At 35.8% G+C, this 26,215-nt stretch overlaps 1 protein-coding gene across 8 annotated transcripts in view; it reads left to right on the forward strand.

The window, feature by feature from the left end:
* Positions 1–26,215, forward strand: part of CTNND2 (catenin delta 2) — a 644,065-nt gene that overhangs the window by 239,311 nt on the left and 378,539 nt on the right. For all 8 annotated transcript variants that reach the window (XM_085573606.1, XM_031503967.3, XM_031503965.3 and 5 more), the window contains one exon: positions 4,428–4,540. In XM_085573606.1, the coding sequence (XP_085429732.1) occupies positions 4,428–4,540 (113 nt within the window). The remainder of the gene's footprint in view (positions 1–4,427; positions 4,541–26,215) is intronic.

Here is a 26,215-nt window from a genome sequence, read left to right on the forward strand (position 1 = left end):
TCCAAATACCAGCCAAACTTCTTTTGCCCTATTTTATCCTTCCCAACATTCAAATGGCTCAATACAGTAGATAGCCAATAAGACGTAAAGCATAAAAAAAAAAAAAATACCCTCTGGTTTGGTGTGCCCTGAGCTCAGGAGTTCCTAACTTGTCCAATGGTTGTGAAGATTTCCATCTTTCTTGTTCAGACTACTGTGAAATGTTATGACCTGACTCAAGTCATATATTGTGCTTGAAGCTTTGTGGCTGTGGAGGATAGATAAAATACAAAACTCATGCTGATAATGAAAGTACATTGAATTCCCATCTATGGAATAATGAATTATTTTTACAAAATAAACGCCACCATGGTTGTGGACAAATACAATTTTTTAAACATAAATTACTTCAATCCCTAGCAGATACTTTGTATCACTTCAAAATAATTTGATAAGGTTGTCATGAAGTTCTTCCCTTTCCAAGTTGCTCTCTTGAGTGATTTCTCTGGATTACTCATATCATTATCTCTGTTCTCTGGTGGCTTCCCATTCCTACATCCCCTCTTGGTGCCAAGTGCTAAGGACTGCCATGCTGGTCACTGCACTTTGTAGTGCCTTTGCTTGGGCACTTGCTTTGGCATTATTGCCCTTTGCAGCACAGTCCTTGAGGCTACTCTTAACATATTATTATGTAAATTAATTTTGATGTTGCATTGTAGTGTCTGCTGTTCTTCATTCTGCAATTGTCTTGACAACAGGTTTGCATAATCAGTGAGTAGGAATTTGGTTTTAATTTTCATGTTCTGATTAGCTTGATTCAGATAAATAATAGAAAGTTGTGAAGATAACACAATGTGGCGTGAACTGGTGAGAATGATTGTAAATGCAACAAATAATACAAATGATGGAGTCAGGTTCAGTGATCATTTTTATAAAATGTAAGCAAATGCTATATCTGGTTTCTGTCTTCCTGCAATATGACAGCTGCTTGAAATCTAAACATATGGATTTATTCAAATATTAGTCATTCTCACTGCTTCCCAAACAAACAGAAGGAAGCTTATTAATTTGTTTTCTGCCAGGATTTCTTGGTATGGAGGGAAAACAGATTTACAAATATTACTTGAATTTTTCTTTTGTTTTTTCAATCCAAAGGCAACCTGGTGGGCCTGCACCTTTTTCATGGGCATGAGGGAATGCCAAACAAAACTGCTTATTAAATTCAATATAGAGGACAGTTCTTGAAGTTATAATTGTTTGGCTCTGCACATATCCCACCTCCCCACCTTTCTTTCCTTTCTTTCATTTCTGACTTCTGGTGGCGCCTGACAGAAGTTAATTAAGAAATAAATAGTAGCAATTAAAAAGCTAGTGGTGAAGTTCCTGTTCATCTTTTCTAGCCGTTTTCTAGGTGTATTAGAAACCCAAGATGATTTCTTTCTTAAGTTATTAAGTACATCTCTGCTTCCTGCTTGAGAAGTAATGAAGATACAACTGCCCTTTTCTAATTATCTCTGCAGGGCACAACTTAAATTATGTGGGCAGTTAAATCAGAAAACATCAATTTGTACATCTTAAGAACAGAAGAGTTTCCTCAGTAAGAAACCAGGGGGAGAGAGAATGAAAGAAACTCCTTAAACCAATCAGTTTAGGGCATTTGCTGGAGTAGCACTTTGTGTAATAGGACTGAAAGAGATGAGTCATGAAATGCGCTAGGAAATGAAAGAAAGATGGAAGGCAAAAGAAAATAGAAAGCAGTAAGTAGGAAAGAAATATAAATGATGGAGTGAAGAGTAGAAAAGTATATTTTGGAGACTAGAATAATGAGCAAAAAAACCTTCTGGGGACAAAGTAATAGTAAAAGGGTATTAGTTGAGGAAATGCAGAAGTTTCTGGAAAAGCTGTCAACCAGAGTGATTAACCAAAGGAATGTAAAGCATAGAAAAGATATGACAAAATATACAATCCAGACAGCTGAAGAAAAAAAAGGCAAAATAATATTTAGTTTTGAAGTAGTTCAGTAAAATAGGTTTGGGGCATTTAATTATTTAGCTTGCTTGGGATAGCATGGACAAAAGGGAGAAACTAGAGAACCATTGTTTGCACTCCTACTTGACTTGAAGAACACAAGGAACGGCACTTTTTTGTCTAGGAAAAGGCAGGTGGACAACATAGAGAGTGAGGAGCATTTGTTTCTGAGCTTTTGGTGCTTAACATTCTCTTAGCAGCATTGTGGGGACAGCTGCACCTTCTCACTAGGCAGGTAAGACAAGTACCTGTGCTGAGACATGGCAAAGGGCACTTCTGACCTGCCTCACCAGGGATGGTGAGAGCTGAACAGACTGCAAATCTATGCTAAGCATGTAAATTTGCATTGTTGCATTAGAATCAAGTGGCTTAAAAAATGCAGTGGGACAGAAGAACTGTTAAAAGTTCTACTTGTATTTTGAAAGTAAACATAATGCTCAATTAGATTTTCTTGGGTATTTTATACTATCAACATTTCTCCAGGCTTACACACTTTGATTTAAGCATGCTGGCATGGCAAATACTGTACCAATTTCATTTTTAATTTTTCAACAATTTAGTAATATTTCCATTACAATCCTTTCTGCATTAAGGATGCAAACAAGACCCAGATTTGAATAATAACTCTTGGAAAGCCGATAAACTGTCTCTTCAGCTTTTCAGGCAATTGATTCTTCTAGGTGACAGAAATGCTGTCTGTGAAGGAGGCATATATGAAATAGATGATTACTGTCAGGGGATTTTTGTTAATCGTATCTTCAGGCAACGGTGAAAAAGATGTTTCTGCACACTACAAAAATGTGCAGAGAATATTATTAACTATTGATTACTACACAACGGTGTTGACACTTAATGAGCAGTGACGTTTAGGTCTTACACCAATCTGACTTTCAATGGTATTCTTGTACTCTGTATAGATTTGTTTGGAATAATAAATTACCAGTTAAGCAGGCTTTGTCACATAGTTAGTGTCCATTTACCTATTCACTGGCTATTTCATGCTGAATATAACCTATGTATATGACCCCCTTTACTCCTATTGCAAGGCAGAAGTTACTCCATGACAATAGCAAGAGAAACAAAGAGGAGTGATCCAGCTGGATTAAGCAGAACAGTGACTAACCATTTCCATCTTACATTTCAGTTATCATTGGCCTCATTTCAGAGATCTGAAAAATGTAATGCCTTTATTTACCCTTGATTACTTTGTCAGAAGTTTTAGGTAGGACTTTGAATGAACACTTACAAATCCTACTCCTACCATTTCTTAATTTCTCTCAAATACTAAGTCCTTCAGTGTCACTTACTGGGCATAAGTCATGACTCCAGTGATTTCCAGTGCTGTTCTGCCTAGCAGGACCTTGCTGGGGAGTTATTCAAGGGACTCCCTCCCATACCCCTGCATTACAGGGAGGTCATTTTGGGGGAAAAAAGAGGGAGAAAGAGATAATGGGTTCATTTGTGTGGATAAGGGAATAATTTAAGAAATGTATTCTCAGGATGTTTCTCCTTGAGCCTTCAACAACCTAAATAAAAGGGGCAAGAAAGATGTTTTTGTTTACCTGTGAAAATGATGCAATGATACTGATCAAAATGAAAGGGCAGCAACACTAGACAAATTTACAATAATCATAATTCCCTAAAGGTATTTAATTTATTTATTTGGTAAAACTAGTGCTACAATATGTGAGGAATGTAGCCCTTTGAGAAATGGTGGAGATGTTAATTATATTGTTTTTCTGTTTTTTTTTTTTTTAATTTTTAACTACAAAATAAATATTTTGTGTACTAAAAAAAACCCTCAATTTGTAAGTACCTTTATAAGCTCTGTGGATAAATCTCACCTGGTAGGACTGGTTTGGTTTCCTTGATAGAATAAAATAAAATAAATTAAATTAGTGGTAGGAATTTAAGCACAGCTTTTGTCCAAAATTACTTGAATTTCCCTTCTGCATGTCATTAACTGCAGAAATTAGGCTGTGCTAAGGCATATCAACACACCTTCCGTTTAGTTTATTTCACTGGTGTATGCTGTGATGGTTATCTTTTTAAGTGGAGAAACTTAGATTATACACAGAACTTAGTATCTTTTTTTTTAAGTAGCACAAATTGTCCTTATTTGTGATCACATTTAGGTCAGTTTGCTAAGATGTCTATGTTACTGAGAGATCTGCATGAACTCTGTAGGCTAAATTATTTAATATATTTAGAATTTCCTTTCCTGATAAACAGTCTTATTCTATAACATACATTATTAGAATAAATGAAGGAACAAGTAGGTGTCACCACAAAAATGTGGACTTTGAATGTGTTAAAAAAGGAAAAAATGAATTATTGCACAAATTTCATTTTTATGTGCTGAAGTTCCTTCTTAATCTCAAGACAAGTCAAAGCAAATGGTTTAACTTACTTTTTTTCAGGAACTGCAATTTGAGAGACTAACTCGAGAACTTGAGGCTGAACGTCAGATTGTGGCAACCCAGCTGGAGCGATGTAAGCTTGGATCAGAAACTGGAAGCATGAGCAGCATTAGGTAATGTACAAATTGCTGATATTTTTAGAGTTAGTAAATTTTGTTGCTGTTATGAATTATCACCAAAAATAAGTTTGATTTATTTTTTTGTAAAAATAATATATACTAGGGAGCATGAGATTTCAGTAGAGTTTGAAAATTTGCAATATGACCTGCTTTTTAAAAAGAAAATTTATTGCAATTTTGTATCTTCTTTGTTCAGTAACAAAATAGTAGTCACATTTAGAATTCATAGATTTGCTGGTGTTTGAATGGATTATCAAATAAATATATTAAATTAATATAATATTATTGTAATGTAATAATATATTATATTATTATAATTATAATATAATTATAATTAAGAATTATAATATAATAATAATATTATTATTATAACTTTTTTCTACCACCAATACAGCTGTAATTTTCAGCTGAAGATTTTTAGGTTTCTAATTGCAGAGATGTGTTGATAAGTTTTGTGAACCTGTTTAACCATAATTTTATCATTCAGGGTATTAAAAGGTTTAGAATGAATTATGTAAAGCTGCTGAGCTGTCTTCAAAATGTCAGGTGTATCTTATACCTTCATGAGGAGATATAAGTCCCTCTCTTTGTGTAAACATTGGTTTACTTTAAGAAATTGTTCTGGTATGTTGTTTGGAGGATGACAAATTTATTTAAGAAATTGTAACAAAAGGAAACTGATCTCTTGGTGAATTTAGTGGCAGTAATGACTTTACATTTTTTAGCTTCTTGATAAGTGTGTTTCTTTGTTTTCTCAGTGACCCTAATAAATGTAATATAATGGTTCTTGAGTTTCAAGAATTGAGCAAAATAAGTTGTATAGGCATGTGGGTTTTTTTATCAGTGGAAGTATGAAAAGATAATATTAAGTATAACATGCCAAGCTTAGTGCAAAGTTTTGTGTGATAATACAAAAAGCATTGATCAAAAATACAAAAACCATTGATCACTTCCTCAGTTTAAACAATTCAAACTACCCTTCAATCAAGTGAATGATTTTTCCATAAGTAAGAAATAATTATTCAGTAGAATGCCAAAAATGTAACAAAAATATGGAATGCAAGTTCAATTAAAATGGCAGAAGTCAGAAAAATCTTCCACTCATTCAGCAGAAGCTGTATGTGAAATTGACTTAAATGAAAGCATTCTTAATACATCAGATGAGAAATAACTCCTAGAGATAAACTAATATTTTATATGTTTGTCACTAGATATCTAGACTTGATAAAGAAACTATGTTACTTAAAATTATTTAAGCATGGCCTATATTGGCATTTCATGTGTGCTTCTCTAGCAATTTAAATTTTACATATGTTATGACTGCATTTTAAGAAAGTTATCTGACATACGTTTGAGTAATACTGAGGTATGTTTAAATAATGCTATTATTTTAGGATTATTCCAGTCAGTGATATTAAGGTTGGGAAATTTCTTGTTGGGCAGGAGATGTTTCCTTGGTGAACTTTATTCTTATTGATAATTTATACTTTTGAGTTATCAGTGATATCAAGGTCAGATGACTCAGAATGGGTTCTGAGACTCCAATTATTCAAGTTGAATAACTGGACTGCTAATCTGTCTGTGAATAACAGAAGAATAATGGCTTAGGATAACAGAATAAATTTTATGCAAATTTTTGACATCTTTAATTTGCCCTTGAAATGTTTTACGTATGCAGTTTCTAGCATTTCAACTAAAAACATAGGAAATACCTGAAATACTGTTTTGCAGATGATAACATTGAAAGCTTACAAGTTAGAGAACTGTCCTTAGACTTGGCAAGTGATGTAAAGAGGAAATAAATAATAATCTAATATTGGGGTTTTTTGGGTTGTTTTTATCCTATATGTATTCAATGAGTAATCTTCTGTCCAAAAAATTCTAAATCCTTATTAGAGGGGCTTAGAACTAACACAAATACAAAATGAAGTCAAGGATCTTTCTGATTGCTGTGCTGACTTTCCAGTGGTTATCCAGATTTGAGAAAGTTTCTTTAGCATTCTATTCTTTGACATATACTTGATCTGTAGTAATATTTTTAGGGGACTGGGTTTGTATTCAATAGCAATTTTGCTGAAAAGGACTTGAGCACATTCTTTTTAGGAACAGGTACTTGGCTGTGAACCAAAGGCAGAATCAGCCTCTTCTGATAAAACCAAATAAAATGCTTAGAGTTAGGACAAAACTTGTAAACTCTTCCCTTCCCCAGTTTCCCTGTTGGCAGACTGAGCAGTTCATTACTTAGCCTGCTTAGTATTAAAATTTCATGATACATTCCATAAGGAGACAAGTCATGTTCTATGCTGCTCCCTTCCTCCAGCTGAAGTGCTTATTCCTTCTGGGCCAGACCTATCAGTCTGTCACTCCCTTTGGTATGGGTGTGGGGACAATTAGATGCCAGCATATCTTTAGAGTTCTTCAGTCTCTGATAATTTTAAGCACATATTAAAGAAATGCACTGTTAGCAAATCCTTAAAACTTTTAAGTTTCTGTTTCATAGTCTTTATCACTGTTTTGAGCAGTTACTTTGGGTTTGTTTTTTTTTTTTTTTTGCTTTGGGATTTTTTTTTTTAAAAAGCCTTCGTGTTCAAATTGAGGAGCATAGCTCAAGCCTAGCATACTTTTCTTCTTTGAACACAGCATTTGCAAATTGGTCAGGCAATAGACTTTTTCTCAACTGAATTTCCACTTGCTACTGCAATTGGTAGAAGTGATGTGCCATTTATTAAAGTCTCTTGAATAGACTGGCATTTGTGCCTGAGTGCCTGAACCAATACTGAAGTTTCTGTATCCTACAAGTAGCAAAAATACAGCCGAAGAAACTGAATAATGTGGAAAACATACCTGCTTTGTATATACTTTTTTTCAATAAAGCTCTCTCCCTTAGAAATTCCTATATTATTCACACTTTATTACCAGGAAACTTATGTTTTCCCTAAGTAGATAGAATTTTTGCAAATTCACTGAAAATGAAAGTACAGGAAATCTAATTGATAAACCTATAAAATCCTTAATTTCAAGAAAATTGAAGAAATAGCTGGGATGCATTGTGACATAGTTAGGCAGCTGCTGCTGCTGTATTGGTCAAGTAAATAAAATTGCAATTACAATTCTCCTGTACAGCTATTGGTGTTGGATGTAATTTAGGTGACTTATTGTGAAAGGATATATAGTAGTCTTTGTAGATATTTAATTTTAAGGATTGACAAATCCAGTAGCCTTATAAGAGGTGAGGCTGCTGGAGCCTAGACCTGCACGGAGTAGAGAAATGGGCTGAATGGAACTACATCAAGTTGAAATTCATAAATGATTTGCAAATGCATCTGGGATGGAGTATCCCCTTCTTACAACACAGACAGGGATAGAAAACAGCTTTGCAGAAAAAGACCTTCAGAACCTTGGAGGTCTTTTCCAACCTAAATGATTCTCTGAATTACTGTGATACTTCTCTGAGTCAGCAGTGTGCCCTTGCAGCAAAGGCCACCTGCAACTTGGGCTGCAGTAGCAAAGGTGTGGCCAACAGATCAGGGCAAGTGATTCATCCCTTCTATTTGAAGCTCTTGGGGATACACCTTGAGTGCCCTATCCAGTTTTGGGCATCCCACTACAAGGAAGACATCAGCATGCTGGAGCTGGTTCTTTGCAGGACTGCCAGGAAGGCAGGTAGCTAGAGAACACCTGGGGTGTGAAAACAGGCTGAGGAAACAAGGGGATTTAGCTACAACAAGAGAAGGGTCAGGTGGGGCCAGCTTCTGATTGCAACCAGGTAAAGGCAGCATGTACAGAAGATGGGACAAGAGTGTTCTCAGAGGTGCATTGGGCTGGAATGATAGATGACAGATGGAAGCTGGAACACAGAACATTCTAATTAGGTATAAGGTGTTTTTCAGAATCAATTTGGTTAAACATTGTCACAGGTTGCACTGGTAGATTCTAGAGTTTCCATCTGTAGAAATAATAATGACTTTTTGTTCCCATCTAAATTTTTCTGTGTTTTTTATTAGTATTTCTTCATAAATCCAGGGAATAGAGTTATATTAGTATTCTAGTATTCTTTTTTTCCCCCATCAAATTACAGGCTCCCCATAGTCGTCATAGCATCAAGGCTGCCAGAATGCAAGAAGCCTTTAGATAAGTCAGGCACATGGTCAGATTCTTGGGGCTGTCCTGTGCAGGGCCAGGAGTTGATGATCTTTGTGGGTCTCTTTGACTCAGTATATTCTATGATTCTACTCAAGTATTTCAGAAAAAAAACCTCTATTATCTGAACTGGTGAATGTGTTTGCTTTTGCTGTGAATGTGTATATTAAAATAAGAATATAGATATTAAAATGAAGTTGAAAAATACATGGCTAGTATGGATTCTGGAGCAAAATATGAGCCAAAAGGCAAAGGTATGTTTGTCATATTATGAGGACAGGACAGAGGTTTTTTTAATGCAAAGAGTTTGATCAACAGTCCTGTATAAAATACACTGCAAGTTTCAAGTAAAATTTATACACCATCATACATATAGAACATACATTTTGATACATATTAGAAAATAGTTTAGACTGCATTGTGGTTCGTTGTCAACTCAAGATTTATCAGTTAAATTATATGTTAAATTTTTTCACATTGGTTTGCTTACAGTAATACCTCCAAATGCTACTAGGAAGCTTCTAACTTGAAAACAATAATTAAAAAATCCTTTTAATTAAATGTAAATTAGAAAGCTAACTTTTTTAAAAAAAATTCAGTCAACAATTATTGCAGAGCAGAATTAAAAAGGATCAGTGTTCTATCATTACCTATGAAAATGCCAATTATAATGTTTGTACTTATTTTTTTAAAACAAGACAATAGCATGGCTATTTTTAACAGAATTTTAAAGTGATGTTCTTTAAAGAGATGGGCATTTCACCAGTGGGAATAGAAGATTTTGCTAAACTTCTGTCAGCATATGCTGTAGCTCAAAATTAATCTCATTCTGCAATGTGTTTGCTTAGTAGTTCAGAAGCTAATAAGCTTTTTCACACACTGTTGTTCATCATTGTGGATTGTGTAAAGCTTAACAATTCATACCTGGATGAACTTTTGTCAACTGAATTAAGAAAAAAGTTTAACTGAAATAAAGTTAAAAATTGCAATAAAAGCATGCAGATTTTTGAAAATGTAAGATTCTGAAAATATTTGTCACAAATTCTAAAAGTCAGAATTAATTTGCTGTTATAACATTTTGTAGGCATTTTTTGTTGTGTCTTCCCCCCCACCACCACTTTGTCTCAAAATGATTATATATTGCTATAAGTGACCAGGTCAAGGGGAACCTTTCAAAAATATGCAGATTGCTCTACTCCTGAAGAGAGTTTTGTCAATGTTAAGCATGATACTATCAGATAGATTTCTAGAACTTGTGCAAAGCTTATAATTTGTGGGTTTGTGATAAAGCAAAACATCCTAGTAAAAATATGTTGTGGGTTTCAAGGTGAAGAGATTAAAATGATCCTACCATTCTTTGCTAGGAAACCTAGTTTTGGTTATAATACCAAATAGAATGAAAATAGAATGAAAGACAGAATGAAAATGAAATTAGCTGGAAGGAAGCATTCAATTAGAACAAAACAATGGGAAAATGTGCAAGAGTTTGTTGTACCAGAAGGTTTTCAATGAAGTCTTTGCATTATTTGAGTTCTTTGCTATCTCTGGAAGGCATGAATCCAAAAAAATGCCTTTAAAAAACAACACCACTGCCAAAAAAAATCCAAAACAAAACTGCAAAACGCAGAGATTTTCTTATAAAAAGTTGAAAAGATGGTATTTTTCTTACATTCAGAATCCTGAAGGAGTTCATTTGTATTATCTCAGAAGAATAGAAATTGAAACAGCCTTTGTCAGAACATAATTAAGAATTAACAATGTGGGTTTAATGCTTGCCACTTTTTAAAAGGTTGATTTTATTTGTTTTGTTGTTTTGATGTTTGTTTAGTTTGTTTTTCCCATGTCAGCTTTCAGCCTATAGCTTAACTAAGTCATTGAGGGATTCTTCCCTGTACCATTCATTTTTTCCAATAATCGACTGAGCTACCACAAAAAATGTTTGTGACTTTGTTGGGTTGCTAGGATTGCTACCTGATGGTTGCTAGTCACTGTGCTAATGTGTGCCCAGCCTGGTAATAGCTGGAATCATTCTGAAAACAGCTGGGAGCACTTCTGAAAATTGGGGTACTGATTGCCATGCCCAATCACAGCATTTAGGCACTTCTCATGATGGGAAGCTGGAGGGGTGGGTGCTGATCTTTTCACTCTTGTGAGCAGTGATAGGGCTCGAAACAAGAAGCTGAGCCAAGGGAGGTTTAAGTTTAATATCAGGAAAAAGCTTTTCACCCAGTGTGTGGTTGGGTGCTGGAATAGACTCCCCAGGGAAGTGGTCACATCACCAAGAGTTCAAAAAGTGTTTGAACAATGCTCTCAGGCACATATTTTGACTATTGAGGTGTCCTGCTCTGGGCCAGGAATTGGGAGACTTGATCTTTGTGGGTCGCTTCCAACTCAGAATATTCTATGTTTCTCTGATTCTGAAATCTTGGAAATCAGGATTTTTTGGAATATAATAGGTTGTCCAGAAGTAGAATGGGCAGATTCTGCTTATTGTCATAACTGTTACATTGTACCAGGCCTAATTTCCTGCAGTTTGGCATCAATAGTTGATGTTCCTGGTGTTGTCCATATGTAAGAGTGTTCGAGTCAGAAAAAAGGTTTAAGAACCCAGGGAAATACTGAGGATAATATTTTCAATACTTTTGTACTTGGTATCTTTTGATCTTTTGATTGTGAGACTTAGAGACCTGAAATGTGATAAACATTAGACTTGGTCAATAAATTTGTTTGGATCCACCAATAGAAGAAGATTTGAAGAAAATGTCACTCTAGAAATAAATTATGGCTGGAACAGTTGGCACAATTAATATTAGTAACGGGCCTACTCAATTATATTCTGAAGAATGACATTTTATTGGATTAAAGTATCAGACTTGTGATCTGATCATTCCAAACAATCTGATCTCAGATTAAATTTGAGCTTGTTTGTACTCAGTCTATTGTATGTCCAGTGTTGAAGGAAATGGTGTAAAAAATACTGAGATAAGAAATAGGTACAAGAGCAAAAAAATGAGATGAAGTCAAAGGTTGTACAATTTTTTTATTTTTTTTTTGTATTTACATTACTAGAATATTTGCAGCTTCTTTGTGCTGGTTCTCCACAATAAGACATATCAAGAAAACATTTATTAGATTAGTCCTGTTATCCTTTGCCGAAAACTACACTCGTTTCATAGTTCTGGAGCAGATAAGCTTCTGTTTCTGTAAGGCAAGTTTCCAGCATATGTCCAAACAATCATGTTTGGTATAATTTTGTTTTTTACAGTACATCCATATCTTTTACATCAGTAGTGTGGATTGTATGATTCCCAGAATATGTCTCTGAAAGCTCAAACTCCAACAGGACTTTTAAAATACCCCTTCTACAAGATATTCTCCCTCTTTTTCTGCTTGCTGAATACCCTCCAGAGAGACCATCTCCATGAGAGGAGTAACACAGATAATATTCAGCATTGCCAAACTCATTACACTGGCATGTTGATGAAATCAATATCAGATTTTAGTTTAATCGCATTAAAGAGAAGCTATGTCAGTAAGGATATGGATGTTTTTCTGCCATAAGAAAGGGTTGTAAAGTCTGAAAGCCTTATATGGGGCTGCCAATTGTCACTTAAATTCTCTCAAGTTTTTCATTATGTCTTCTGTTTTATTAATACAGAACATACAGGAATAACACAAGAAAAAGAACTTGAACAGAAACCACAAAAAAGCGGAATGAGAGCAGAAAAAGCTTATACTTTACATATCAACTTTTACTGATATGTGAGCCAATGAAGACTACTTAATAGTAAATTCTCTACCTTAGTGCACTTTTGGCATACTACTAAGTTATTTGAAAACTGTTTCCAAATTTTGCATTTACAATTTAAATGTGTTTTTGAAAGCCTGACACTTGGGTATGGCTAATTTGAAATAGGCATGGAACTGCTCATCTTAGGAAACATATTGTTAATGTAAAATTTGGTTATGTCTTACAAAATGAAGTTCTGTGTTCAGCCTGCTGTTCACAAGCTGTTTTTTGAAAAGTCAGGGCAATTCAGTTTGTCATAAAAGGTTGATAAGCACTGTAGTAGCTTGCCCAACGACACAATAATAAAAACTATCATTTGAAACTTAAGGATATGTAGAATATCTATCAAAAATGGGGCACGAGTGACAAGTCTATTTCTCTACAGCCCTTCCAGCTCTCCTTGCTGGACACTAATAATTCGACAACATTCTTTTTGTCTCCATCCTTCCTTATTGTATGTCAAAGTGGTTTTGGATAGGTTAGGAGGAAGAAGAAATTGAGGATATACTGAGAGAAAGGGCCTTATTATTAAAAGTTCATTAATTTAGAGTGTTTGCAGGCAAGTTTGATAAAACTTCTCCAGGAATATTAATTTTTAGTGCTTACTGCTTGTGAGTCAAAGGTATTAGTGATTTTGTGATACCTTAGATGTAGAATACAGCTGAGAACAAATCCTGCAATATGGTGCCAATAAAAATGGCCATGGGCAATTGGCATCAAACACTGAAACAGAAGTATCCAAGGTGCTTCAACGAGTGTGTTCTGAGAAACTGTGGACAGAGACCAAAGTGCTCTTGTTAAAGTTGCCTGCTGCTTTGTATAAAACTAGGATTTCAGTTGTTCCTTGTTTTGATAAGCTGCACCTTCTAGTATTTCCTGTTCAAAATGCACATACTGAGGTTTTGAAGGGAATTTCAGCTAAGCAACTATCTTGCTGTTTTTATAAATTTGCACCAAAACACATTGCTGTTATCAGAGGAATTAAACATACCTTGCACGGAGTTATGGAGATAATTCCTATTTTCCTATAGTGCTTTTTGCCTTCTACCTAATATGGTGATGATGTTGCAGAATACTGGAGCTTGGAGGGAAGTCTCCTCAGTGTTACTCCATCCTTCTTTCCATGTTGTCAGGATAAGGAGGTGTCCTTTGAGTCCAGTGGCAAGAGATTAAGAAGCAGATTTCCAGCTGCATTTAACATCCCAGTTAATTGCATGTATGGTAGAAAGTTAGAAGGGAGGAACCATTGTTCAAAATGTGTATGAGGCATCTGGTAGAATGCAGATTCAGTCTATAAAGTGTAGATTGGTCAAAATTGGAGACTTGAGAACTGAAGAGTGGATTGAGGAAGGATGAGGAAAAAACAAGGGCAAAGTCTAGAGATGAGCAGAAGAGGCGGATAGGGCAGAGGAGTCAGGGAGCTATGTTCTTTCCTTACAGCTGGAGGATCAAAGACTAAACTTGCAAATAGCCATTTATCCTGGCTGCTCAGTCTGAGAAATCTCAGAGTAATTAATGAAGAGATCTTATTGGCTTCATTTGCTGCTATAAGCAGTCATCACATCCGTGTATCAGTTCCTGATCTGGTTATTAAGATCCCTGTGTGTCTGCAAGGCTGTACAGAGGAATAAGAAGCAATGAATATCTGACAGGGATTCAAATGAATCTTTACAGTAGCAACTTTAGGCAGCAGAAGAATTCCACAGGTACAACTCCACTGGATTGCCTTCAGCTATTACAAGCAGACAGATAGTTCTTCTCCTAATGCACATTTTGGAAATTGTGAAATCTATTGGTCCTGTAAACAACAGTGTCCCTCCACTTATCCCTCGAGCAGTTTAGAAATGAAGTGGTCATGAAACAGAAGTTGTGTAGCAATGCATTTGTACAAGGACTAAGTCAAAATGCAGCCAGCTGAAGGCATCCCAGAATTCCAGAGATACCTTTTTTTCCATGTGTGTGTTTCACCAGTGAAAGCAAAGCCTATGTTATTGCTTTCTTCAGGAAGAAAAAAAATAAATCTGATGTTGAGTTTCAAATAAATATTTAATATAACTGGTGCAATTAGGCATGGTAATTTCCCTCCGTTTACTACCCCTACCTTCTGCTTTTCACTATTTGACCTTGTGTAGACAACCTTGAACTATGTATTGAGCATTCAATTTTGTGATATCTTTCTTGTTCTCCACTGACGAAATTTAAGTTCCACCTAAATCACTAGACACTGTTATTTGACAAAATGAAGCTCTTACCTCATGTTCTCAGTGCTTCCTTGCTTGGGCAAGTCCTGCTTACCTTTTAGTGTAGATGTGAGAACAGTTACTTAAGTTTCCAGCCAAACTCTCATCCTGGCTACTTTATCTATCCCTAGCAAATGATGAAGTTATTTTTCTGTTGAGGTGGCTTTGTTTAGATTCTTGATTTTAATAAAAGCATTGGTTTTTTTCCAATGCAATCTTAAGAAACTGATTTTCAATAAAAATGTATTGGTGGAAGTTACAGGCTTCCCAATGTTCATAGCTTTCAAAGATACACTCCTCTTTATAGTACTAATTTCTGCAGTCAGAGCAAAAGTAGATCTTCTATCTTGCCATTATTTGTCTTGATAAAAAAAAAATTAATTTTGTTCTATTTAGCTGTGGTGTTTGATGCAGAAAATGTAAAACTTACCAATTCACTTAGAAAAAAATTTGGGGGTGAGGGCTATTTTCTGTCCTTTTATCCTAAATTTAGAAATTGACTGTTCTATTGCTCGTAATTATTAGGTATTCTCTCTTTTCTCATATGTGATAATTGATCCCGATTATCCTTTGTGTTGTCTGTATACTTTTCTGTTGGATTGACATGAACTTTTTAATGGTGCTGCTACAACTGTGATTGTTTTGTAGTGGAAACTGAGCTATGCATTCTTTGATACTCAAGTGCTCAAGAAGTATTACTAGTATATTTAGTTGGATTCCATGAAAGGCATGAATGGACACAGTTCTATTCCACTGGCATCTCAGAGCTGGATAGCAGCATAAGTTGAATGGCTAATTTTAGATACTTTCTAGGCATGTTGCCACTTCAGCAGCTAAGGAATATTTTATAGACTTTAATATGTTAAATTTAGAGGGGCTTTTAAATCCCTCATGCTTTCAAGTCATAGATGTACTCTCAACTATTACTAATGGTGAATAAATACTGTTCCTCCTGCTGGCTTTCCTTTACCCTTTCTATTTTTACATTGTTCTCTACCCTAATTGCTTGTACAAACAAGTGATGTAAAAACCCAAAGACCAAAACCAACCAACCAAAAGAACCAAAACCAAACCAAAACAGAACCCAAAAACTTTTGCACACATCAACTCACTGCTTCTTCACTCTCTATAGAGCAATATACCCCAACTCCCCAGGCAAAAAGAAGGAAAACAAATACAAATGTTGCATTTATGTCTGTTCTATTATCTCAACTAGATCAAGATTATATAGTTGTATTTTATTTTCATTTAAATCTACTTTCTGAATGTTTTCTTGAAAGTCTTCAACATACATGTTATCACAAAGATAGCTGTGAGTGCAGCTGTAATAGGATTCATATCAAACTGAGTACAGTGTGAAGTTTGCCTAATTTTTAATATCCTATGAACATTACCTTAAATGTTCCCAATAGAGCTGCTAACTTTTTTGACTGTATTCATTAATGGCTAGCAGGAGCCAGTGGCTAATCTGAAAGGAATATCTTTAGCTTAGATAAGAATGCTTTCTTCAAAGCTTATCAGAAAAAGCATTTAAAAAATTACAGGGCACCAGTAGCTGGTAGAAAAGTTTTAGTTTCAGGGGGACTTCAACAAGCTTCACTGCAATGGTATTTCTCGCCCCTGTGAATCCACAGTTTCAAGAAGATTAACTTGGTTCTATGGATTCTGGCCAGTATTTCCAGGCTCTCTTCTGGGTTTGAGGAATGCTCTCCAAACCTTTTTGTTCATGAGCCCCTATCAGTAAAACATTTTTGAGCATGCACCCACAATATATGGTTATTTATTTACCAATTAAATTTGTGTACTATTCTATTAATATATTATGAACCTTATAAACCCTAAAACCCCCAGAAATTAAAAAAAGTATGAGATAAAAATTAATTAAACACAATTTTAAAAAATAATTATGTTTATTTTATGTATTAATGGTACAAAAATAATTTTTCTTGTACTCCAGTGACTTGTCTCATGGAATGCCTGGAGTATCTGCAACCCACTTTAGAGACTGCTGGGATAGAGGACTAATCTCAGAGTGGTAATAACTTTTCTGATGAGGAGTCTGAAGCCTTTTAGAAGCAGTCAAGTTGGCAAGAGAGCTGTAGATGGGCAGATGGGAGTTTCCCCCTCACCTAAGCCATGTGAGAACTGCAGTCTTCCTTTCACAGTATCAGGCACTGTGTAGGGAATGCAGCAGCAACAGCAACCACATTGAAATTGTAGTTTTCTTCTTCTCCCCCTTCTTCCACTGCCTTTTACCCCATTCTTGGAGTGTTGAAGAGAGATATAATTAATATTTTAATTTTTGGCCTAGGTTTATGGATATGCGCAGAGTTATATTTACAGTAGTTTCATTGCACCCTTTGCATGTAGGTCCCAGTATTTAAGGGGTCTTGGCCTTAAAGGTATGTATTGCCTGAATTGGGATTAGTTCCCTTCTGTAAACTGAGGCATGTATAGTTGGGGTGCTATTACGCCATGCCTTTTCATTTTTATATCACTCATGAAGAAATTTGTTTATCCTAAAAACCATTTGTAAGTAGTATTTAAATCTAAATCCATTTCAACCACTTGAAGCTAACACAGTAACAGCATTTCAGCAACATTGATCTGGCAGTGTTAGTCTATATGGAGCCACTTTTAGTCAGAACACCAGACTAGTAGATAGAGAACATTACAAGAATTTTCTTTATTACACTCATAGGACCCATTCAGTTATAATCAGTGCTTTGTAGTTCAGCTATCCAATTTTCCCCTTCTTGTTGATTCGCTGAAAGCTCTGGCACATCTTTGGAAGCTCATGGCCAAATAATTTGTCAATGAAATATATTGTATGTAAATGGATAAATGTAGCTGTTAGGATGAAATAATCATTGCAAATTCCTGATGAGAACCGAAGACCCTATTAATAATTTGAAGTAAGCATCATCTCCACTTTCTTTCTTAGCCTGCTAAATATATTGCATCACAATATATTACGTGTTGCTTCCTAGGGATGTGTAAACATAAGGGCATAAGGAACTCTGTATATTTATGAAAGGCTTTTGCAAAAAGCTTTCTGATTTCCTTCATCTGTGTTAAAGAAATTAGCCAGAGATGCAGCTTATCTATACATAATGGTGTTTTAAAATCTGCTCTTGAAAAAGGAAGTGTACCTCATGCAGTAGATTCCAGAAGTCAATCTGAAACAGCTTCTGTAGCAGCATTTATGTTTCCCAGCTTTTGTTTGCAATTTAAAAAATATGTCAATTTAGATGTTGGAAGGCTCGTACTTTTATTATTGGGTATTGTCTCATCCACCTCTTCTCCATCCCTTTCCTCTCAACTTACATCCTCATAGTGTTATCAATTAGTGCCATAATTAAGAAGGCACTGTATTTATACTTGAAGAGAAAGACTTTGAGACTTTCACCTTCTTTGAGTCTTTATTTTTGGCACTAATCTGAAGAGGTCATTGTGCACTACCCTCCTTACCACTATAAGAATCTAATTGTACTACAAGTCGCTTGTTCTGATTTTGAGCTGTTTTTAAAATCCGTGTAACTCTTGCTATAGCCAACTCTACTAATAAAATCTAAAAATAGATTCATTTTAATGGCTTTGGAATAAACAACTGTTTCAATATTAATTTCTCTTTCTGCAGCAAGACACTGGTACTATGTTGCTTTACTCCTTTGCAGTGAATTTAGATGACAGTTTATATTCAGCTTAGAAAAAAGACCCCAACAACAAAAAAAGGATATTGATGTAATAACAGTAAATGCCCTTTTTCATGCTATCAAAATAATCTGTGACAGGAACCGCCTAACATCAAGGATATTTCAATAAGCATAATTTTTATCCCTTGATGAATAAACGTTAAAGAAGGCCCTGGTAACATGTATAATATAACCCTTGTCAAGGTTTGATTATTTAAAGCATTTACTGAAGATGTAGGTTATGAATTACTTTTATTTTGTTTAAAATAATGTAGGATACACATAGTAAAGAGATGCAATTGTGGCTAGTCATTTAGAAAGATATTATAGTTATTGTACAGCTTTGTGCAATAATGTTGACTTTAGTGAAAACCAGTACTACATTTACTGAATGTTTTGATAGCAACACATGCTTACTTAAGAGTGCAGCTGGCCTCGGGTACAGTATTTTGGATCTAAATTATTTTTTTACTCTATCATGTTAAGATTTAAAGCTATATTAAGGGATGCTAAGCAGTAATAATGCTAAATATTCTTAATCTAATCCAATTATTAAGATAGGATTTTAAAGGTTTATTTTGCTTTTTTTTTTAATTATACACAGGAATGAGTTGTTTTGATGTTACTATTGCTGTTCAGAGTTCAAATGACTTGAATTAACTTGTGAGATACAGCAGATCTCATTAAAGAAACTACAACAATATTCTTAATGTAATTTTTGTACTTTTTGAAATGTCATATTTTCAATCCCTTCTGTATTTTTCTTAACATTTCAGTTCCGATTTAGCTTTTTTGTCATATTTATAAGTTTCTTCTTGCTCTCCTTTTCTCATTTATTGATGTTATAAAGGTGTAGGTCTTTTGTTGAGCAGTGATCTGTTCTGTATGATTCAATGATTTTGCCTCTCTGAAATGTCTGATGAGATAAACAATTTATTTTACTGGACTGGTGTCATATTCATGAGTTTCAAGACCCAAGGGCCCTGAAGTCTTAATGCCCTCAAATCCTTACCAATTAACCCACTCTGAAAAACAAGGTGTATCTAAAAGGACAGAGATTTTTTTCTCTGTTGATCATCTCTGGCTCTCAACTAATCTAGGAGGAGATACAGGATTTTCCAATCTACTTTCTTTAGAATCTCCATACAACTTCCTCTTTTGGCTTCAGAGGTATCTTGTAATTTGCTTCTGCAAGAACAATCAATTGCTTTGTCCCCTTAAGCTTTTCCATCACTTCATGACAACGATGGGCCCCTCTATGTCTTACTAATGTAGTCAATTCAATAACGGTTCCTGGGTCAGAATCAGGGGACACAAGACAAAGAGGTAGTGTAGTTTGGAAAAAATGGTAATGCTTTCATTGATACTGGCGGTGTGACTGAAAAAACGTACTTTCATGAAGGTCTGTCAGAAGCACTACATGCTACATTTCTTGATAGTCACTATAAATAGAATATTATATGCAAACACATGCACTTATTGCAGCTAAAATTTTATGACGTTTAATGAAATGTGCTTGCCTTCCTGCCTTGGTTCCTTTGAACTGCTCAGTTTGAAAGTCTTCCACTAATGTTGTTAAAGTTTTCAAGTAATCTATTTAAAACTAATCCATTAAATTAATTTGACTGATGTTTAATTTTATTGTAGACAAACCTCAAATCGGGATACCATGCAATGTGACTTGTAAGCAGGCAGCAAGCCTTTTAGTGGAAGATACAAATCTTGCAGACAGTCTTCAAGTCATTGACTGTTCATCAGTTTCAATGGTATTGCTTGGGTAAAGAAGTTAGAAAATTACCTTTGATTTTGCTTGTTTAAATGTTGCATCATTCTTATGGAAAAGAACTGTGGAAGTAGAACAAAAAGTAGTAAATCCATATTGAAAGTACATTCTGTAGATTTGCTTCTGTATTTACTTTAACTTACTGTATCATAGTTAAGGGTTAATCTCAAAGAAAAACAAAACAGAAAAAAAACAAATAAAACCCCCACCTTACAGCACTGCATTGACATTGGTTCTTCTCGCAAGATGGAGTTGCAAGAGAAACCAGAGGCTTCAAAACAACCTATACAGTCACAGTTAAATTTAAACAGTATGTATTAAATTACAAGATTGCTTTTGGAACTTGAGACCCCTGAATATCTGTAGGAATAAGATTATAAAGAGCATCAGGACAGAAATTCAAGGTTATTTTCTAATGGACCATTTTTATGGTCCAAGGTGAAATCTTAATTGCTTTTTGTGGGAACCCCGGCCTTATTCTGGGTTCCCATGTGGTGGTGAAATTCCTCCTCCAACCCGTGCTTCCAAAGGAAAACTCCACAGTCTCTTGTTGTTCCATCTCAAGGCAGTTTATTGCTAGTTATCTAACAGATTATGTTCTCGGGCTGCGGCTGTTTGGTCAGCGGCCCAGGCAGAGACACACACACACCCTGGCATCCTCTCTATCTGCTGTCTTCTTCTTCTCTCCCCCCACCCAGGGCTGCTGCTATCTTTTATATAGTATATTACCTATTACATGTTTATAGTTTTCCTCCAATACCTACTACCTATATTACAAAGTGCTTTTCTACTCTAAACCAATCTGTGAGTGCCAACATCACCAAGAACATGGAGGCAAGGAAGAAGAAGGAGGAACAGGATCAGCCCACTTTCCTCCATCTTAGAACTTCTGACCCCCATGTACAAAGTAAAACCCCCCCTTTACAGGTGCTAAAACCCCCCTGTACAATAGTAAAAAAAATTCCCCTCCGTTTTGTAACTACTTTTACTATACTATCTAACCTTTTGTGACTGCTTGTTCCACCTCCAAAGTTGGTAACTCATTCCATGGCTCAAACTCAAAATCACAGCTGTTTTTCAGCTGTCTGCCAGAGTCTAGAATGCCTCTGACCAAGGCCTGGAACCTCTAAAAATTTCTGAGAGACATTTTGAGTTCCCACGGCTTTTTATAACACAATTTGAACAGATAAAAATATCGAAGTTTTACTTCTCTGCTGAATTGTCATGCTTCTTTTTAAAAGGACGGTACCTAGGTGCTGTACCCTGTGGAGACAGGTTGATTTCCTTCTTTCAATTCTTTTGTTCCCATGTGCAGGGACATGGGAAAAAAGAAAAGGAAAAGAAGAAGAAATGAAAAAAAAATAATTAAAAAAAAAAAAAAAAAAAAAAAAAAAAGGAAAAATGAGCTTTATTTGCATGAAGGAAGGGCAGAGATTGAATGAAGCATTCAGTTCTGCCAAGGCAGTCATTCTCTTCTCTGGCATCAGTACTCTGCCAAGATTGTCACACTGTGATACCTCCTTTATTTTAAAGTTGAGGACTTTCTAAAACTAGAATCTTTTTGGTCTGTGGTTTTGCAGTGTGATAGCATGAAGCCTGATGGGAAGGATTCACCACAAACTACTGCCTGGAAAGGCTTGGCCGTTCTCTTTGAGCAGAAAACTTGCAGTGAAAGAAATGGCAACAGAGGGGAGAAGCAGTGAATGTGGTATAAAGTTACTTGACTTTTTTGATAGAACAATAAGCACAGTTAGTGTGACTTTTCTTATCTTTTCCACTGTCGTCATGACGGCCTTTAGATAGCATTAGGGGGCAAAGCTATTAACATTAAGAGAAAAAGATTCAAATACATGAGGACACACAGCCTCCTATGGGAAATATAGCATCTAAAATGGCTTATTTTCTGAATGCAGCTCAAAATGCCTTCAAATGCCAGTTTTTAACTGTACCGGGTATTCCATATAGTGTTATTATTTTCCCAAAATATATTTTGTAAAATATGTTTAAACAAGATAGATCACTACGTTATTAGAAGTTATGGCAACCATAGAGATTTCCAACTATTACCATAGAAAAGAAATGCCTTACTGCTCAGATTAATTTTTTCAACATTGCAGCATATGATTATTTTCATATTTCATCTAAATTAATGAGCTGTAGAATATTTACTACAGGAAATATATTTTATGTAAATATCTGTGGTTTTTTTCTCAGAATCAAAATTATGTTTCCAATTAATGAAAATAATATCAGGCAATTCTTTAAAAGTCTATTGTGAGTCCTTCACTGGTTTCCAGATTTTCTATGAAATTTTAAACATGTTGTAAGTAAAAAACTGAAAAGCTCAAGTGTTCCAAATAGTTTATAACTATTAAAGATAGTGCTCAAATACATTCAGAGAATTGTGATACTTTGGATACTATGAGTTGTTCTACTGGTACTTAGGGAATAAAGGCAACTTTAAGGTTTCTGTAGTGTCTGGCTCTGTGTGCACTTGGCCACCACTTGTCCAGTCATGGAGTTCTGCGTGTCTGGTTCTAGCTCTATCGCTGTCTGTTTAGCCAAGTTCTTTTCAACTGGAAGCCAGCTATGCCTTATGGTTCTTAGTTCACTTATGAATTTTTCATTGTTTTAATCTGTTTTGCACTTGAAACTTTAAATTTGTGCTTGCTCTTGTGTCATGGTAATGACATAGCAGGGACAGTTGATGTACTGTAGCAAGGCACCTGTCATTGCTCCCCTGTACACAAGATAACTGTAATAAAATGTAAATGGTGTTAAGGAACCATCCCATTCCAGTGAAAGCTATAAAATAAATATATACATAGGGCTTTTACAGACATTTTTAGAGAGTATCTGTAAAGGAAAAGAGCTGTATCAAATGAAAAGGCCAGGAATTACTTAATGGGAACTATTTATGAATTCTCTGAAATGATTATACCTGAAAATCCTTTCTGAATGTATTCCAGTGCTTCACCTACAGAAAATGTATACTGCTTCTCTGATAGATGAAGTCAGTTTTACCAAGTATTGCAGCCAAGTAGCAATATATTTGCACTCTCTGAGATATGTACAAGATGACTGCACTTGCTGACTGGCTGTGAGAGTGACAGTGTCACAGAACTTGCTTTTCAGTTTGCTTACATTACTCCATAAACATATAGGCAGGTCATGCTTGAAATGAGTGTGTCACCATTACTTTGCTATACACTGGTATCTTTAATGTCATTTCCATTTCATTACCCTACCCAGAGCAGTTTAAGTTATCTGTGATAGCATTCTTTGTCTGCTGTCAACATAGTATTGGTAAGGCATTCAGGGGCCAATGGAAAATAAATGAAGAGTGTGAGAATCCTTGCCTCCCTAGCAAGATGAATTTACAGAGTGGTGCACTAATAATGCTCAAGTTTATAGAAAATTTTCCATGTGTGTCCTGTGGACTAGCTTTCAGCCAGGAAATGTATGACATGGAGACCAAATGTCATTTTCCTAAGGGCACAGAGCCAGTTTATAGGTGTGCGTTTTCCAGTCCCATTTCCTTGATGAGCAGTGAATGTCCATTGTAAGTAGCCGTGTCTTCAGCCTTGTGCATTGCTGTGTCACCTGGGTGGACTGTGAATATATGTTATGGGTAACTTCTCTCCTGGATCTCTTGGACATGCACTACAGCTTGTATTCAGGTCTGTTCCCAGCCCTGTCTCTGGATGCTTGTGACTCAAGCCCCTGGATGGCTTCTAGACCCAATCAGTTGCTTCACTGTTTCGGGAGCTGTATGTAGACTGATAACACCACCCTGTCTGCTCAATTCCTTGGCAGGAATGATGAGTTGATCCACACAGCACAGTGTAGGGCACTGAGCAGACCAGTGATGTGTTCCTGGATATTTATTCACAAGGGTCTTCTGTACTTGAGGTCTTGAAGATTTCTGTCCTGAAGGATTCTCCCATGTGATGATCCTGGTTCTGTGCATGGGGTATCCAAATGAGCGCAAAGCTCAAGTGCTGTGTTTCCATGTGAAAATGAGCTCAGAATTTCTGTAATATACACATCTGTTTTGCTACCCTCAAAGTCTGGTTGTGGTTTAGGGTCTTCCAAGACTAAGGTCTTCATCTTCATGAAGACAGTGCAGCACCTGGTCAGCTCACACATTGCAGTGTATTATAGGAAACACTAGAGAGTAGCTCTGAGCCCCTAAGTGTTTCAAGAGCCTTTTGGATGGCATATGAATCATTAGTGAGTATTTGGTGTACCTCTGGAACAATGTTTTCAGCTAAGTTTTCTCCTAAAAGGCTGTAGTTAGCATGCACTGTTACCAATTCTGCAAACTGAACTGTCCTTCCAAAGGGTCTTTACTTCATGAGTTTGCTTCAAAATGATACAACTGCTTAAGACTGAAAAGAGTACCATAGATGCAACCTTAGGATATGGGTTCATCTTATGATGACTGACTGCCGCTGAAAGGAGCAATGGTTGTCTCATGCTCCTTCTGCTTCCTGAGTTCTACTTGTCACACTAAATGTTCCCTGCTCGGAGGGAAAGCTGAGGAGGGCCACTAGAGAGTTGCACAATTACTAAATTTAACTCAAGGGAAGAGTCAGAAAAGCAGGGAGAAAGTGGGTCTACCCCCTCTGGCCTCCGCCTGCTGTTAGATTGAATTAAGTTGAATATGAAAATACACCCTGAAGGAGAAGCATGTGAGTTTGATGCTGCTGGTTGAGAATTCACACAGCTGAAGATTGACTGTTTAAAAAATGTGGTGGAATTTCCCAAATCCCTGAGATTTTTTTCAGCAGATAATAAACATTGTCAGATATCTTGTGGAGGTCTTGATGAATGAAAAAACAGTGGATATGTGTTTGGTTTTCTTCTTTTATTCTGACCTTCTCAGAAAAATGAAAAAATTGCAGAAAGTAATAGCAAAATGTTATAATCAGTATGATATTCACAGGCAGATACAGTACCTAATGCACCACTAATATCATGCTTCTTTTATTCATCTTTCCAAAATCTGTTTACATATGGGGTCAGTATTTTTCCAAATTTTAATATGGTTTTGTGTATCTGTACATGGATGATGATAAAGATAAAAATTTTATATTCTATTTTTCTACCTATAATTTACAAAACTCACATCTGCTTTCTTTCCAATCTATTTATCTTTTTCTAAGAAAAAAACCACCACCAACTACCCTCCTTAAAATGCCATATTAACATACCACTCAGTCTAGGATTTAACTTTGAGCCTCCTGCTGGAACTACTCTCAGCTCACTTTGAACTAAACTGAATGGAAACAGTGGCAGAGTATTCTGTTCCCTAAATATACATTTTGTTAGAAATAAGGTTATCTAATTAGAGCATGTTAGCTGTGGAAATTGGGAAGTCTCAGTGCTGATGTATAGGCAGATTAAGGTGGAAGTTCTAAAATAAAATCTCACTTTTGTAGTCTTGTACTGCAAGTTGTTTATTTCTGTTTTTGTACACTAGCAGCTTTCAGAGACTTTTCCGGATTCAGTAGGTACCACACATCTCCTCCTAGGCTCTTAAGGGTCTGGGCATTTTTTTCCCCCAGAGATCCCTCTGCAGTATGGCTGACGTCTGCTTTCTGCTCTCAGTAGAGCCTCACCCTTCTGGGCATTTCTGCCTTTCAGCCTCATCCTGGAAGCCCTTCCTCTTCCCTCTGGATAATTGTTCTGAGTGCAGCAGCCAGGAAAGATAGCTGACCACACACACTTTTAGCAATAATAGCAGATAATGTTTGTACATCCCATTCAACAGCACAATTTGCCCAACACTGTTAAATTATGAAGGAAGCAGATACCAAGGAAGATCCTTTGGCCTTAGTTAAATCCTGCAGTTGTTGTAAACCCGTAGCTAGGACAGTCTAGATTTAGCACTACATGTATGTCAAATGACTACAACTGAATGGTTGAACAATTTTAAGGTATCTGAATATTATTATATCCATTACATTAAGTATGCTTTGGGAAAGTGAGGCATGATAAAAAAATCTAGCTTGGGAG

The sequence above is a fragment of the Lonchura striata genome, chromosome 2 (genome assembly GCF_050655825.1).
Source record: "Lonchura striata isolate lonStrDom1 chromosome 2, ASM5065582v1, whole genome shotgun sequence".
In the NCBI taxonomy this organism is placed as follows: Eukaryota; Metazoa; Chordata; class Aves; order Passeriformes; family Estrildidae; genus Lonchura; species Lonchura striata.